This window comes from Lynx rufus, unplaced genomic scaffold (assembly GCF_022079265.1).
Source record: "Lynx rufus isolate CCGP_SWC_20201006 ecotype Redwood Valley unplaced genomic scaffold, mLynRuf1.p SCAF_17, whole genome shotgun sequence".
NCBI classification, from domain to species: domain Eukaryota; kingdom Metazoa; phylum Chordata; class Mammalia; order Carnivora; family Felidae; genus Lynx; species Lynx rufus.
The window spans coordinates 4,612,139-4,628,135 of NW_025814831.1; the positions used below are offsets into that span (position 1 = coordinate 4,612,139).

Genomic DNA, 15,997 nt, shown 5'->3' on the forward strand with positions numbered 1-15,997 from the left:
TAGGGATGACGCCGGACGTCATGAGAAATACCCGATTGACCGTGACCTTCCTCAGGGTGCTGAGGTTTCGCGGAGGAGGTAAGAAAACGAAGCCCCCGATCAACAGCTGGCAGACGAGGTGGTGAAATGGGACGGCAGGTCAGGGGACGGACGCACAAATATATCACACTACAGAAAACAGGGACCATCAGAAGGTACGCGTGATGTGCAAGCTTTACACTCGTCTCTTGACACCCTGACGTGGGGCAGAGGAGCGAGCTTGAGCTTGGACTCTGGCTCCTTCATTCTCTGTGGCCTGGGGCGAGAGGGTCCCCTCTTCTAGAACGCACAATGCTGGGCGGATTCCGTGAGGATGTGGCCCTGACCCCACACGCTCCATAAACACTGCCGCTCCTGGGACAGCCACCGGCGACAGCTTGGGGACTGTGCAGCTGGTGCCAGGGACAGGGGCCTTGGACTCGGCCTTACCGGCTGGTGACCTTGGGGAGGGGAGACACCAGCCCGTGTCCGGCTCACCTCCCAGGCGGGAACCGGTCAGTCGGGTGTTCACGAAAGTGCCGGGAAGGTGCTGCACGGTCAGAAGACAGCCACTGGGCAGCCGGATCTGACGTGTGCGACCAGAAGTCAGGCGAGAAGGACGAGGTACCCAGACCACTCTGCCCACGAGGAGTCTGTCCCTTTCCGAGGTTTAAAAACACGCACACTCTTCCTGACTGTCCACCTCCTGTCTTTATGTTTCGTTGTTTTCTCACCGTCGACATATTTTAGGGAAAAACCTTCTGGGAGTTTAGCTTCTGCTGCAAGGCAGGAGTCCTGACCAGAAAGCTCTTGCCACACCCGAGTTCAAGGGAAGACTCATTAACAAAAGGTGTGCAGCCTTGATGCAAATCCCCCCCACCCCAAGAGAGCTGTCTCTGTGCTTACCTTCCACACGGTCTCACAAATACGAAACAACCCCACACTCAGGTCACTGCAGGCAAGCTCTAAAAAACCACTTCAGAGAGAACGACAGGCACAGGGCACACGATGTCTGTGAAGCAAAAACCCTGAGCTGGCCAGATACACCATCCAGAGACAGGTGCACGGTCTGATCTTTTGAGGGGTCTTTCATTTTTGGTCACCACCAAAGCGTTTTCCTGCCTCACCGTGGGGAAGGTGGATACTGCCGGGTATCGTCACATGACACAGGAGTGCTGGACGCCTGGCCAGCCACCTGCATCGGCCGCGGCTGTCTCTGGCCGTGCTAAGTCACCGGACAGAGCGGGGCAGGAAAGGAGACTTCCATGCTGCCCCTGCACATTTTACTCGTGAGAATACAAACTTTTCCGCAGGCAGACCTCAACTTGCCAGGAACAATGGGTTTACGTGAAGGAATAATTTGCTCCTGAGCTCTCCACAGGCCGCGGCTACTTCTCAGTCCTTCAAAGACGGACTCTCTGGCCACGAACATCTTCTCGGTTTGGCTATTCCTGCCTCGAACCTGGCTCTGGGAGTGACACATATTTTACCACACTAACAGGCCATTGAGAAACTCAAGGGATGGTCTGCAGCAGGGGTTGGCAAACTAGGTTCCGTGGGCCAGACGTGGCTCGCCACCTGTTTTTGCGAATAAAGCTTTACTGGAGCACAGACACGCCTATTCACTTACTTACTGCCTATGGCTGCTTTCGCAGCCAGAAATATTTACAGGCACGCCTCGTTTTACTGCGCCTCACAGATCCTGTGTTTTTTACAAATTGAGGGTTTGTGGCAACCCCGTGTTAGGCAGGTCTCTGGGTGCCATTTCAGCACGCGGCTGACTCTGTCGCTGGTGATTTGTGCAGTCCGTCAAACTTCTTATCACTATAATTGTTCTGGTGATTGTGCTCAGTGATTATCATCTGCAGAAACCTCAGGTGATGGTCAGCGCTTTTCAGAAATAAAGGTGTTTTTTTTTTTTTTTTTTTGGTTTGGTAGCTCCATCCTCAATTTTGTCATTTTCCAGTATTCGTATTACTGTTCTTTCGGAAGGAAAGAAAATGAGCCTTTGGAGGAAATGTGCCCAAAGACACTCTAGGGCTATAGATTCCCCATTCCAAGCAAAGATCCCAAAAAGGATTTGGACTTGGGGTAGATCCCTGGATGCAGTGTTTTGTGTAAGCAACAAAGCATTTTCAAACGAACGCACGAGCACGCACTGTTGTTTTTTCTGACAGTAACAGAACATAAAAGCAACGTAACTTTATTTAAAAAAAATTTTTTTTAATGTTTATTTTTGAGACAGAGAGAGACAGAGCATGAACGGGGGAGGGTCAGAAAGTGGGAGACACAGAATCCGAAACAGGCTCCAGGCTCTGAGCTGTCGGCACAGAGCCAGACGCGGGGCTCGAACTCACGGACCGCGAGATCGTGACCTGAGCCGAAGTCGGACGCTTAACCGACTGAGCCACCCAGGCGCCCCGAAAGCAACGTAACTTTTACGTTCACTGGAAAACCAAACAATTCATCTGACTTGACCGAACGCCACAAGAGCTTTACGGCAGCAGCGGTCTGGGAGGGAATCGCAGTGACACTGAGGTGCACCTGTGCTGTCCGGCCCTTCGCTGAGAAAGTGCCGATCCCAGGCTACAGCTGAGCTTTCAATACGCTGGACACAAGAGTCTATTTAAATCTGAGGGAATGAGGGCGCCTGGGTGGCGCAGTCGGTTAAGCGTCCGACTTCAGCCAGGTCACGATCTCGCGGTCCGTGAGTTCGAGCCCCGCATCAGGCTCTGGGCTGATGGCTCGGAGCCTGGAGCCTGTTTCCGATTCTGTGTCTCCCTCTCTCTCTGCCCCTCCCCCCGTTCATGCTCTGTCTCTCTCTGTCCCAAAAATAAATAAAAAACGTTGAAAAAAAATTTTTAAAAATAAAAAAAATAAATAAATCTGAGGGAATGATAATGAAATGACATTAAAAATCCAGTTTCTGAGTTGCACAAGCCACATCCGGAGTGCCCCACAGCCAACACATGGCAGGGGCCACGGCAGCGGCCACCATGGAGGGCACCGCTTGCGGGCAGTCCTCTTGGACGGCGCTGGAAGCACAGGATTTAAGTCATCGAGCTAAATTTACAGCCATCAAGTTCAGGTGACGCTCTCTCCTTCTACAGGCAGACAAGTTTATATAAGTTCCAATAATATGTTCCTCGCCCACTTGAACTTTTTAGGGTATGCGAATTCACCGTATTAATTGCAAACTCCAGGTTACTTAACAGAAGGTAACCATCACACCCACTGGGACTACTAATCAGTTTGGGATCCTGTTGATTTATTTGTTTACTTGACTGCCCCACCCCGCAGGGGACTGTAAACTCGGAAAGCTGGAACAGTGCTGGCTTCAGGTTCTGAGTTAGGGACCTGCTTGGCATGTGGTGGTGGGGAACTGATAAATATTCGTAAGATAAATGAAGAAATGAACCCTGGGCACAAAGCTGCCATATACAAGAGGCCACAGGGACAGATGAATGTCGATAAGGCACTGGGAAAAAGCACACGCGTAATCCTGTGGCAAAAGGTTTGCAAACTGCCAAGATTTGTATTTAAAGAAATTTTTTTTAACGTTTATTTTTTAATTTTGAGAGAGAGAGAGACAGAGCGTCAGAGGGGGAGGAGCAGAGAGAGAGGGAGACACAGAACCCGACGCAGGCTCCAGGCTCTGAGCTGTCAGCACAGAGCCCGAAGTGGGGCTCGAACCCACAAACTGTGAGATCATGACCTGAGTCAAAGTCGGACACTTCACCGACTGAGCCACCCAGGCGCCCCCAAAATTTCTATTTTAAAATAAGTTTGCTTTTTAAAAAACGATGACAAACAAAACAAAACAGCTGCCTGCATTTGGATTCTGGCCCGACCACATGTGGGTCTTGTGACCTTGGAAGGTCATTTTCCCTTCTGTGTGGAAGACCCCTCTTCCCTAAATGGGAATGGGGGGGAGGGGGAGAGGGGCACCCAGAGAGGGGAAGCAGCCCTCGGCACCACCCCCTCCTGGTGGCTACCTCTCCCCAGCATCCTCCTGCCAGCCCCTGGCCCAGCATCAGTCCTGCACCAGGGCCCCTGCGTGGGTCTCCCACAAAACTGGTGGCTCTGGGGTGGGGCCGTGCCTTTCTGTCTCGTTTCCTGACCCTCAGCACGGGTTACACACAAGAGACCGGCTGATCGGATGTTTAAGGGGTGGAGAATCTGAAAACCAGCAGAAGTAAAACAAATCTTGCTAAGCAGCACACAAACATGCTTGCCCTAAAAACTAGGAGTCAACAAAGTGTTCTTCAAGTTTTGAAATTAGAAATCATTCCACTGTTTGAATTAAAAGTTAGTTTTAGTTCCCTAAAGGTTATCCCTTCTTAAAAACTCAGGTCTCTTAATACGCTTCACTACCTTTTCCTCCCACAATCAGAAAATAACCAACCAGCTATTTGACCAACAGCAAAAAATCCAACCTGACTATAATAAAGTCTAGGAATAATAATAATAATAATAAAAAAATCAGTGTGGTATAATACGTAAAATCAAATGATTCCATTTCAGAGTTATCTCAGTACAGAAAATGACTAGGATATTAAGTATTAAGTATCTAATAAAATCAGGAAAAGCTCACAAACCAAAAAAAATCTGTTATTTGTATCTTAAAACTATAAAAAATGTCTTTTAGATGCAATAAAATTATCTTACTGCTAATGAGTCAGTATTTAAAGGACTAACTTAAAACTAAACACAACTACATTTTGTTTTTACCCGTTTGGTTCCTGTATTAAAGTGTCTAAATGCTGTCTGTGGTCAACACTGGCTCTTTTCTGGGCACACGCTGTAAAACAATGAATGTGTAGCCCAACCTACAGGTTGGGCGCTGTGGGTATGAATTTTCACTGGCTTTATTAAAGAGGGTTTGGAGAGAAAAGCAACACCCATTTTATTCCAACCGATTAAGTGTTCGTGCGGTTTATCTGCCCTGGATACACCCTAGGATCTGAAAAATCTTGTCCGGCATTTTAGTCATACGGACTATTAGTCACCTAGAAATATTGCCCCCACCCTTTCTTGACACGGGTCCCTGGAGGAGACTGTGACAGTTACAACTGTTTTGTTAGGGCGTAGCTGTGACAATATACATTTTAATTTAAAGTGTTCTGGTAAAGCTTAACATCCATTTTCTGTTCTCTCAATTATGAACAAAAAAAACTTATATAACAAATGTTTTAAAATGCCAACTAAGAGTAAGTATACTGCTACCCTGATGCTTCTATTTTAATGAAATTATTATTAATTCCCATGGTAATGGTGTTTTTCAGCTAAATTCGGCCCCCCAGTTTTGTGTAAACCACAAGCAGCACACTGTAATTATTAAAAGTGAGATCTCAGTACACACGGAAAACTTGTTGCCATTTTAAATCTTAAAGCCAAATGTCAACACAGAGCCTGTTGAAATGCAAAATATTTCCTACTGTCCCACGGACCCGCTAACATCTCAGGAATTATGACCCCACAATAGATCTCGGCATCTCAAAGCACGACCGAGCAGGTTTCTCGCTGAGGCTTGCACTGCACCGCAAGAATGAACACAGCCCTTTCAAAGGAAGTTCTTTCTGCGATCGCTGCTGCATATTTGCAGCTCGTGTTGATTTTAGCCGAGCCCCCCCCCCCCGCACCCCCCTCCCCACCCGCCGAACCCCCGAGAACCCCTCGCAGCGCCCGGCAACAGCCAGGCAGCGGCAACTCCGCGGCCGGGCAAGTTGGCCCCGCGCTGCCGCCCGCCTCTCCTTCCCACCTCCACCCAATACCTTCCCCGGGCAGTGACTTCACATCCTTTGACATCAGCACGGCTCGGGGAGGGGGAGGGGAGGGCCAGCAGACGGCAGAAAAACCAGCTTCGAACTCTGCGTGCCAGGCCTCGGTCGAGACTCGGATTCCGGGAGTAGTTGGTCCGACGCCGAACGGAGCCGCGGTGACACAGCCGAGCCCCCCCCCCACCCCGCCCCCCGCGGGGTCGGCGGCCGGACGCAGCGGCTCGGCCGGCGGGGACTTCCTGCTCCTCTGATCCGAGGCACAATAGCCATTTATTAACTAGCCCCGGAAGGTTCCGATTCGGCGAGACACACAATAACTTACCCCGAATGTGGAGCAGGGCCACGGGCTGGAAGGGCCCGTTGGAGTTCGCCGCGTCCACCACCATCCTGCTGCCCGCTTTATTACATGTCCACATCTAGACTCCAGCGGGAGAGGCAGTGTACTCCTTAAGGCAAGAAAGCAGCCTCCATTTTAGTTTAAAAAAAAAGACAAACTGAAGCTCTGCAGCTGGAGGGAACTGGCCGCCCCGTGATGTCAGCGGGCTCGGCGCGCGCTGATTGGCCGGAAGCTGCAACTTAAAATGACACTAAAAAAACTGCAATTGGAGAGAGCGCCCTGCTCGGCTGTCAGTGTGCGCGGACCCGGCGCGGCTCCGGGCTCCCGCGGCCTCGCTCCGCGCGGACCTTCGGCCCCCGGGGCCGGGCTCCGAGGCCGCCAGCCCCACCGGCCCGGGGGCCGACGTTCTGCGAGCGGGGAGGGCGAGCGGGCGGGCGGGGCGGGGGAGGGGGGCGCGGGAGCCCCGGTGCCCGCCGCCCCCGGGGGTCAGAGGTGCGCGGCCGCCCCTGCTCCCGGCTCCCCGCGCTCCGGCGCTCCCGGCTCCGGCCCACGGTTCCCGCGCCGGCACCCGGCTCCGTGATGTTCCAGCCAGGGGCTGGGCCAACATTATGCAACCCCCCGGTCGCCAGTGTGGGCTGGCGCTCAGCCTGTCCTACCAAGTTACGAGCCGAGCTGATCCCGGAACGCCCGCTTCTCTCCAGATCGAGCTCTCTTACTGGGAAAATTCAGTGAAAAAAATCATATGGACAAGGAAAGCCTCCTTAAATTGAACAGCTAGGAAGTGCTACAAATTAAGGGGGTTAAAAAGAGAAAGCCAGAAAATGAAATGCACTCTCCGTTTATGTATGCTGAAGAGGTCAACACAGTAGGTACTTTTAAGTTTTTATTTAATTTTTTAAAGTTAATTTATTATTTTGAGAGAGAGAGAGCATGCAGGAGGATAAGTGGGAGAGGGGCAGAGAGAGAGAGAGAGAGAGAGAGAGAGAGAGAGAGAGAGAGACTCCTGAGCAGCCTCCACACGTGGGGCTTGAACTCACAAACCTGGAAATCATGACCTAAGCCAAAGTGGGATGCTCAACCGACTGAGCCACCCAGGCACCCCTTATATTTTTAGAGATTCAAGTTTAAAAATTTTAAACTAAAAAGGATATTTCACTTATTTTTATGGGACTAATTTCAGAGGCCATTATTTAGATCTTAGTTTCTTGGCTTCAAAAAGAGTCAATGTAAAAAGCTGTTCCAAGGAGAAAGACATCGTCTCTGGAGTATGAGGTGATTGAAGACATGACTCCCTAACAACAAGAAGTATTACTACCAGCTCCAAGTAAAAACAAGCTATAAGAGAAACATCTGGCAGGGGTGCCTCAGTGGCTCAACCAAGAGTGTCCGGCTCTTGATTTCAACTCAGGTCATGATCTCACGGTTCGTGAATTTGAGCCCTGTGTCGGGTTCTGCGCTGGTGGCACGGAGCCTGCTTGGGGTTCTCTCTCTTTCTCTCTCTCTCTCTCTCTCTCTGCTTCCCTCCCCTGCTCATACTCTCTCTCTCTCTCTCAAAATAAATAAAAATAAACTTAAAAAAAAAATCTCTGGCAGGTACGACTGAAAAAAAACCTCCTCACTTCTTCACACACAACCAAGTCTGTCCAAACCACACCCATGTCCTCTCGCACAACTCCCTCCGCCCACCTGCCCCGCTTGTGAACAAGAACACAAAAGCCCTTTGGTTCCTAAACATAATTCACAATAGTAAGAAACCCCCGAGACACAGGTGGGGTTAGCAGTTACATCTGTGGGCTGGCCCTCGATCCATTTCAACGAGTGAGTGAACAGCTATGATCCTCCAGGAGTGTTTAGTAAGGCCCCCTCACCAGCAAGAATGCAGTCTTTTTTTAAAAAAAATTTTTTTTTTCAACGTTGATTTATTTTTGGGACAGAGAGAGACAGAGCATGAACGGGGGAGGGGCAGAGAGAGAGGGAGACACAGAATCGGAAACAGGCTCCAGGCTCTGAGCCGTCAGCCCAGAGCCCAACGCGGGGCTCGAACTCCCGGACCGCGAGATCGTGACCTGGCTGAAGTCGGACGCTTAACCGACTGCGCCACCCAGGCGCCCCAAGAATGCAGTCTTTACAATGTGCGTCGATATCGATCACAAAACTAAGTAAGTAAAGGCAAATCAGATCCCACCCCTGCCTCCCTCTTCCCCGGAGCTGAAGGATGCTGCTAGCCTCCAGAGCTGGCCATGCGATTATTTATAACAAGCGACGGGTCCAGGCCTTCACCCCCTGTGCAGACAGCCGCACACCTGCCTGGTTCCTCTGCTGCTGAACAGCAGACACACTTTAGCAAAAGCTGCCTGTGCTTTGAGTCAGGTTAATGTGGAATTTAAATTCTGACTGCAGACCCTCTAGGTTGTCAGATCACCGGAGGGATGGCTCTCCCAGGATCACCACCACCTTCTCACCCAGGGAGCGATGCCGGATGAACTCAGACATGTGTGCAATTAGGAACGAGGTGTGCTTGGTAAAGGGGTCCAGAAGCAGATGCTTCCTGCGGATCTGCACTTTAAAACCAGACAGGGGCGCCTGGGGGGCTCGGTCAGTTAAGCGTCCGACTCGATCTTGGCTCAGGTCGTGATCTCATGGTTCGTGGGTCTGAGCCCTGCGTGGAGCTCTGCACTGACGGCATGGAATCTGCTTGGGATTCTCTCTCCCTGCCCCTCCCCTGCACACGCACAGACCCTCAAAATAAATTTAAAAAATTAAAAAAAGAGAGCTAGGGGCGCCTGGGTGGCGCAGTCGGTTAAGCGTCCGACTTCAGCCAGGTCACGATCTCGCGGTCCGTGAGTTCGAGCCCCGCGTCGGGCTCTGGGCTGATGGCTCAGAGCCTGGAGCCTGTTTCCGATTCTGTGTCTCCCTCTCTCTCTGCCCCTCGCCCGTTCATGCTCTGTCTCTCTCTGTCCCAAAAATAAATAAACGCTGAAAAAAAAAATTAAAAAAAAAAAAGAGAGCTAAATAATCTCTTTAACATGAGACGAGAAGGGGAAATGTGCCCGTCCCAAGACTGTGCTGATGAGCCTAAAGTGAAGAAATAAGGGGGAAAGACTCCTAGAATCTTTACATAAAGTATACAGATGAGACGTCAATGAAAAAGGGAAGACATTTCCTTGATGTAGTTTTCCTAATGATCTCAGATCAAAGGATCTCAGCTCTATTAGTGATTTCCCCCATGCTCTTTTGAAGCCTTGTACACATGAACTAATTCCTTAAAGAACGCCAGGACTGTGATCTGGAAATCACCAAGGAAACACACCCTAAATACAAACAAGCAAACAAATAAGTAATACGGGGAGAGGAAAAAACACCTGAGTAAGTATCCAGAGGGCATGTCCTGGGCCGGAAGCCTAAATACTATACACATGCTGGTGTTAATTTTTCCCCAGGCTGATTTATAGGTTTAAAGCAATTCCAGTCAGCATTTGGTTGGGTCTCTATTTTTCTGACACATTTTTTCTTGACAAAGCGATTCTACAGTTGAAACATAAAAAGCAAGAGGATGAGATTACTTCTGAGGACGGCTAGTCTTACCCACTGTAAAGCTTGGGAATTAATGCTGGTGTGATGGGGGCCTAAGAGGTCAGCGAGGCGGAGGCAACAGCCCCCAAGGCAGTGAGCACAGACACCCCAGTGTATCCTGTGACAAAGATGAATCTCGAGTCAGCGGGAAGGGGAAGATTAGCTGCATGACGGGTTGGCTATGTGGGGATCAGTCCGTTTAAGTCTTCCCATAAATAAAATAAAATCTGAGGTCAGTTCAATAAGAAACAAACCCAAATCCTTCCCTCTCCGCAACCCCCACAGCTTTCAGAAAGGAAGTGAATATGAAAAGAAAAGGACATTTAGGGGCACCTGGGTGGCTCAGTTGGTTGAGCATCTGACTCTTGATTTCAGCTTAGGTCATGATCCCAGGGTCGTGGGATCGAGTCCCATGTCAGGCTCCATGCTGAATGTGGAGCCTGCTTAAGGTTCTCTCTCTGCCCCTCCCCCGCACACACCCACTCTCTTGCTCAAAATAAAGAAAATACATTTTAAAAAGGACTTTAAAAACAATGGGCAAACCCTGAATGGATACTGTTCACATTAAAAAATTTACAAATTTCTGTATGTTCCCCTCAAAAAACCAGAGGAAATATAAATGCCATAAACACGGGGAGTTAATAATCAACTACAGTTAATTATAAAAAAAAAAACAACAAAAAACCAGGGCCTCGATGCTGTAAAGAACCACAACTGATCAATAATTGTATGAAAAAGTATTTCCTTGCCTATTAAATCAGCAATCATTTTTAAAAAATGATAACTACTCAATACTGGTAGAGGCATGTTGTGACCCTGCCAACAAATCTATAAACTGTTTTGATCCTTTTGGAAAATAACCTGGCAATATGGATCAAGAGTCTTCAGGTAATTTTGCCCCTGGGAATCTATTCTAGAGATGTGTCTATTCCAGACATGTCGTAGCGGGGTGCGCATCACACGTTAAAATTTTTAAAAAACCGCTAAGACGCACATGATGTGAAATTTACCGTCTTAACCACTTTCACTCCCGACGCTCAGCTCGTGTGGTTTTAAGCACATTTACACCGTTTTGCAGCCGTCGCCACCGTCCATCCACAGAGCTTCATCCTGCAAAACTGGTACTGTCCGCAGTAAACACTAACTCCCACCCCCACCCCCGGCACCCCCCGTCCTAGTCTCTGTGACTCTGACGACCCCAGGCACCTCCTCCAAGCGGGATCATGCACGTGTGTCCTTCTGTGACGGGCGTACTTCGCTCTGTAACGTCCTCGAGGTCCATCCGTGTGGCGGCGGGCGTCAGCGCCTCCCCCCTTTGTACGGCTGTATGATATTCCGCTGCGTGAACGGACCGCGTGTCGTCCGTCCCGTCCATCCACGGGTGCACACGCTGGGCTGCCTCTGCCTCCGGGCTAGTGTGAATAAAGCCGCTGTAACGCGGGTGTGCAAGGATCTATCTTAAGTCCCTGCTTTCAGTTCCTTGGGGTGCACACCCAGAAGTGGGATTGCTGGAACTTATGGTGTTTCTGCGTTTAACTTTCTGAGGAACCTCCATGCTTTTTCTCACAGCAGCGGCACCAAGCCTGTTACATTCCCACCAAAAGTGCACGAGGGCTCCAGTTTCTCCACATCCTCACCAGCACTTGTTATTTTCTGTTGTTTGTTTTGTTCCTTTGACAGCAGCCACACTAACAGATGTGGAGTAGTATCTCACTGTGATTCTGATTAGCGTTTTCCTAACAATTAGTGATGCTGATCATGTTTTCACGTGTTTACTGACCATTTGTGTATCTTTTTCGGAGATCTGTCTATTCGAGTCCTTTTTCCGTTTTTAAATTGGGTTTTCTTGTTGTTGAGTTGGAGGAATTCTTTGTAAATTCTGGATATTAATCTGTTATCAGATGAACGATTTCCAATTTTTTTCCCATCCTGTGGGTTGCCTTTTCACTTTGTTGACTATTTTTTGATGCACAGAAATTTTATTTTTTGCTTCATCAAACAATTTTAATCAAGTTAATGGTAAGCTGTAAAAGTGCAACTGCATGAAGAGCCCATATTATACATGTTTAAATTATTTTCCATGGTCTTTACTTGTCAGGTGTTGAACGTAGGACCCACTCTTGAATCTTCTTTCTAGTGGTAGAATAAGGTACATTGTCTGGAGCGCCACTCATATTGAACTTACGGTTTGTCCAAATGAATTTACGGGCAGTAGGTGGTTCTGTTGTTGGAGGATCATCGGTCACAGAGCGAGGCCAACAATGCCATTCAGGAGACACCCGTCCACGTCCCAAAATGTGTTCTGGCCGTTCATTTCAGTAGTATACGTAACCCACTGGTGACGGCCAAAAAACGGATTGTTGTCCTCATAGTATTTGTTTCCATATTTGTCTCCCCCCACTAATGTACCAACCCTCACATCGTTTGCCCTGAAGAAAATTCTAGATAGCCGTGGAGGCTGCCATGGCCGCTGACCTGCTGCAGCCTGTGTTTCAGGACCCACGAGAACTCCATCGTGTCCTGTGGGCCCAGCCTCCCGGGTGCGACGCTCAAAATGCACTTGGCAGCGTGGAACCGACCACAAAAGATTCCCCACTAAATTTTGATGTAGTCCAACTTAACTTTTATTTTTGTTGCCTGTGCTTCTGGCGTCATTTAGAAGAAATCAGTAGCAAGTTCAAGGGCATGAAGCTTTTCCTCTATGTTTTCCTCTAATGGTTTATGGTCTTAGCTCTTCTATTTAGGCCTCTGATCCACTTTGAGTTACCTTTTGTGCATGGTGTGAGGTAAGGGTCTAACTTCACTCTTTGCATTTGGATATCCAGTTTATCTAGGGCCATTTGTTGGAAAGACTGTCCTTTCCCCACTCAATAGGGAAAACCATTCAACCATCTATGGGAGGGTTGGTTTCCAGGTTCTCTAGTCTCCTCGATATTGGTGAATATACCTGTCTTTATGCTGGCACCACACTGTTCTGGTTACTTTGCAGAAAGTTTTGAAACCAGGAAATTTAAGACCTCCAAGTGTGTTCTTCTTTCTCAAGACTGCTTTGGCCATTGGGGGTCCCTGCAGATTCCATGCAAATTTTAGAATGGATGTTCCTATTTCTGGAGAAAAATACGATTAGGATTTTGATAAGGATTGCACCGAATCTGTAGGTCTCCTTGGTCAGTACTGACGTCCTAACAATGCTGCCTTCCAACCTATGAACACAGGGGTCTTTCCATCTACTCGTGTTGTCATCAGCGCCTTTTGGCAACGTTTTGTTGTTTTCAGTGTACTAGTTTTTTATCTCCTTGGTTAATTCCTAATAACTTTTTTTGAGAGCATCACATTTTTGTGATTCTAAAATACTAGAAACTACCTTAACGTCAAAGGGATTTTCCCACACAATGAAACATTAGACATCCATCAAAAATAGTTATAAATATGTAAAATGAAAATAAGTGAATAGGGGAGTGTATAACTTTTCAGAAATAGTATGATCATAAAATGAAACACTCCCAAAATATGAACCACAGTCACTGTTGAGTGTTACGACAGTGGGTGGCTTTTCTTTCTGAAGTGTCTGTATCTCTCTCAGCATTGATGAAATAAGCACATACTACTATGATAAAAGTTAAACATGATGGTTTTTAAAAAGACGCATAGGTTAAGTTAGCACAGGGGGAAACCCTTAATGAATGCCGCTCGTTGGCTTGTAGGCTAAGAACAGAGAATGGGCTGTGATGAGCACCCAGGAAATACGATCCCGAAGGTTTCTTCCTTGTGCTGTGTAAAGGAGCTCCTGTACGTAAAACACACAAACAAAAATTGGCCTAAATCAGGCAAGACAAACTGAACCGACAAACTAGAGGCTGTGGACTCCCTCCCGGTCTCAAAGAATGAGTCACGGACTAGTTAATTTTACCACCATCTCTGCCACTTCTGCACCGAATCTATACGCTCACTACAACTACCAGGGTTCAGCCTGTCTCTGGAGCACCGTCTTCGCTCCGGAGACCAGCCCAGGAGAGGCTCCGAATGCAGCCACGCCCCTGGCACCGCGACCAAGTTGTCGCCACCCTGACTACCCCAGGATGGTTCTCATCTCACCCGGAAAAAGGGGCGTACGTGATCCTCTACCTCCTCGGGTGTCAGGAGGTGCCAGTGTCACAGACGGAGCAGACTACGTGCTGGGCTCGGGAGGGACTGGCTCCAGCCATTCTGCCTGAAAGCCGCGCACACCGCAGCACTCCAAGATCATGGCCTTTACCAACAATGCTTCGGAAAGATCCCCGGGCTGCAGGGACGATAGGGGATCTCTGCGACACTGCCCACCCCCTGCTCCAGAAGCCTTCCTACCCCCTCCCTGGGCCACAGGCTCCCTCCCCCCGCCAGCCCCTGGACGGTGCCTGGCAAACGGCAGGTGCATCAGCGAACACCCCAAATGACGGACGACTCAAGCAGTAACACCAATTCTGTTCTGATCCTATAAACCCCTTTCCTGCTCTTTGAACCTCTTCCCTGTAGTACATAACTAGGAGGGGCACGCCATCTAGTCGCCCGGATGGTAACACTTCCCATCCCCCGGGTGCACAATCCGGGTCTCCCGCTGCCCCCTCCTGCAGCACCTGTGAGGGGTCGACCTGCCCTCCATGCCCCCCACGACGGCCTCCCTACTGGTCTCTAACTCTCCCTCGACCACCCAACCCCGCCCTCCCTGCTGCTACAGCCCCGGGGCGGGGGGGAGGCGGGGGGGGGAAGGGCCTGAGCTAATGCCCACGGAGGAAGGGCACCTTTCTGGGTGCACACAGCCCTCCTCCGTGCGCCCTCCCATCAGAGATGCCAGTGCAAACATCTTTGTGCGGTACAGAAATGAAGGTTAAAAAAAACAACAACAACCCGAATTACTCTTTTTATTCTCTGGTCCCTCTGTCGCTTTGTTTTGGTCTTTATTTAAAAACAAACTGCCTGTAAATACATCCCACTGATTTTATTTCTGCTTTAGCAATTCTGAATAAAACTTTCCAGTTTTCATTTCTAAATTTAGCTTAAGGTTTTATTTTTCATCTCTCAGGCAATTTTGCAGGCAAATTAAATATGCTCATATTTTAGTCAAGAAGTTTTACAGTTTTCTTTCATTGAAAAGCAAGTTGTTTTTGAACCTCGAGAACGGCGGTGTCGCACGGCGTGGCCGTTGTGCTGGCCGGCACTATTTTTTTTTTTTTTTTTTAAACTGGAAGCTGTAGGAGCGCGGATGATGTACGTTTCGTTGGGCAAGAGAGCTAACCTAAAACAGTTGGCTTCACTTAGAGTTTAAAATAGACTTTTTCCTTAGGCAGATCAAAGATACCTAGCATTCAGCTGTGTTCAAAGGTTGCCAGGGAACTTCTGCTTGCCAACAGCAAGGACAAAGGGGCAGGCGCCGGTCGCCCTGTCCATGGGAGCGAGTGCTGTGAGTGGACAGCGTGGATGGGCTGGTCCCCGGGCACGGCCAGCAGGGGGACGTGGAGGAGCCCAGGGAAAGCTCATCCCGAGCACTTGCTGTCACTGTTCCCACAGCTGGACCGGGAACCTTTAGAGCCAGAACAGGTGCTCACAGAAGACAGGGCACCCACCCCGGGTGCCTCCAGCATGCACGATAGATTAAGGTGCTCTCACGTCAGCTCTTAAGAGCAAACCTCCTTGTACACAGAAGAGCCGGCGGGGAGTTGGGGGTGTGTGTGTGAGCCTGGACTGGTCTCCTCATGAGAGGGGACATCACCGCAGCTCTCTGGAAACTGAAGAAGCGAGGAAGGAGTGGGCAGAGGGCTCGAAGGCCCTTCCGTTCCTTTCGTAAAGTGTGTCTCCTGCATCCTTGGCAGACGCTGGCCTGGGCAGCAGCACAGCTCTGCCCTTGGTGACACGCTGCACGAGAGGAACACGGGTGGACAGTGAAGTTAACACGTGCAGCGTGTTCTGCAACCCGGGTGTCCACCAGCGGACAGATGGACGCACAAACTGTGGTCTAGCCATTCGATGGAGCATATTCAGCCTTGAAAAGGAAGACTGAGCCTGGGTGGCTCGGTCGGGTAAGGGTCCGACGATTTCAGCTCAGGTCATGATCTCACGACGCATGAGATCGAGCCCCGCGTCGGGCTCTGCGCTGACAGCATGGAGCCTGCTTGGGATTCTCTCTCTCTCCCTCAAAATAAATAAACTTTAGAAAAAAACCCCAAGAGGGGCGCCTGGGTGGCTCAGTCGGTTAAGTGTCCGACTTCAGTTCAGGTCACGATCTCGCGGTCCGTGAGTTCGAGCCCTGCGTCGG

General features: G+C 49.4%; 1 protein-coding gene and 1 pseudogene across 6 annotated transcripts in view; both read right to left on the minus strand.

Moving 5' to 3' along the window:
• PPP2R5C (protein phosphatase 2 regulatory subunit B'gamma) overlaps window positions 1-15,997 on the minus strand; it is a 130,902-nt gene that overhangs the window by 93,045 nt on the left and 21,860 nt on the right. Inside the window, exon 1 of one of the 6 annotated variants that reach the window (XM_047080085.1) lies at window positions 6,121-6,241. The exons of 4 other annotated variants lie outside the window; for them this stretch is intronic. In XM_047080085.1, the coding sequence (XP_046936041.1) occupies window positions 6,121-6,214 (94 nt within the window). In that variant the 5' untranslated portion in view covers window positions 6,215-6,241. Of the gene's footprint in view, window positions 1-6,120; window positions 6,242-15,997 lie in introns of those variants that run through there. One more of the 6 variants, XM_047080083.1, reaches the window with a different exon arrangement.
• LOC124512513 (NADH dehydrogenase [ubiquinone] 1 alpha subcomplex subunit 12-like) lies at window positions 10,888-15,788 on the minus strand (annotated as a pseudogene).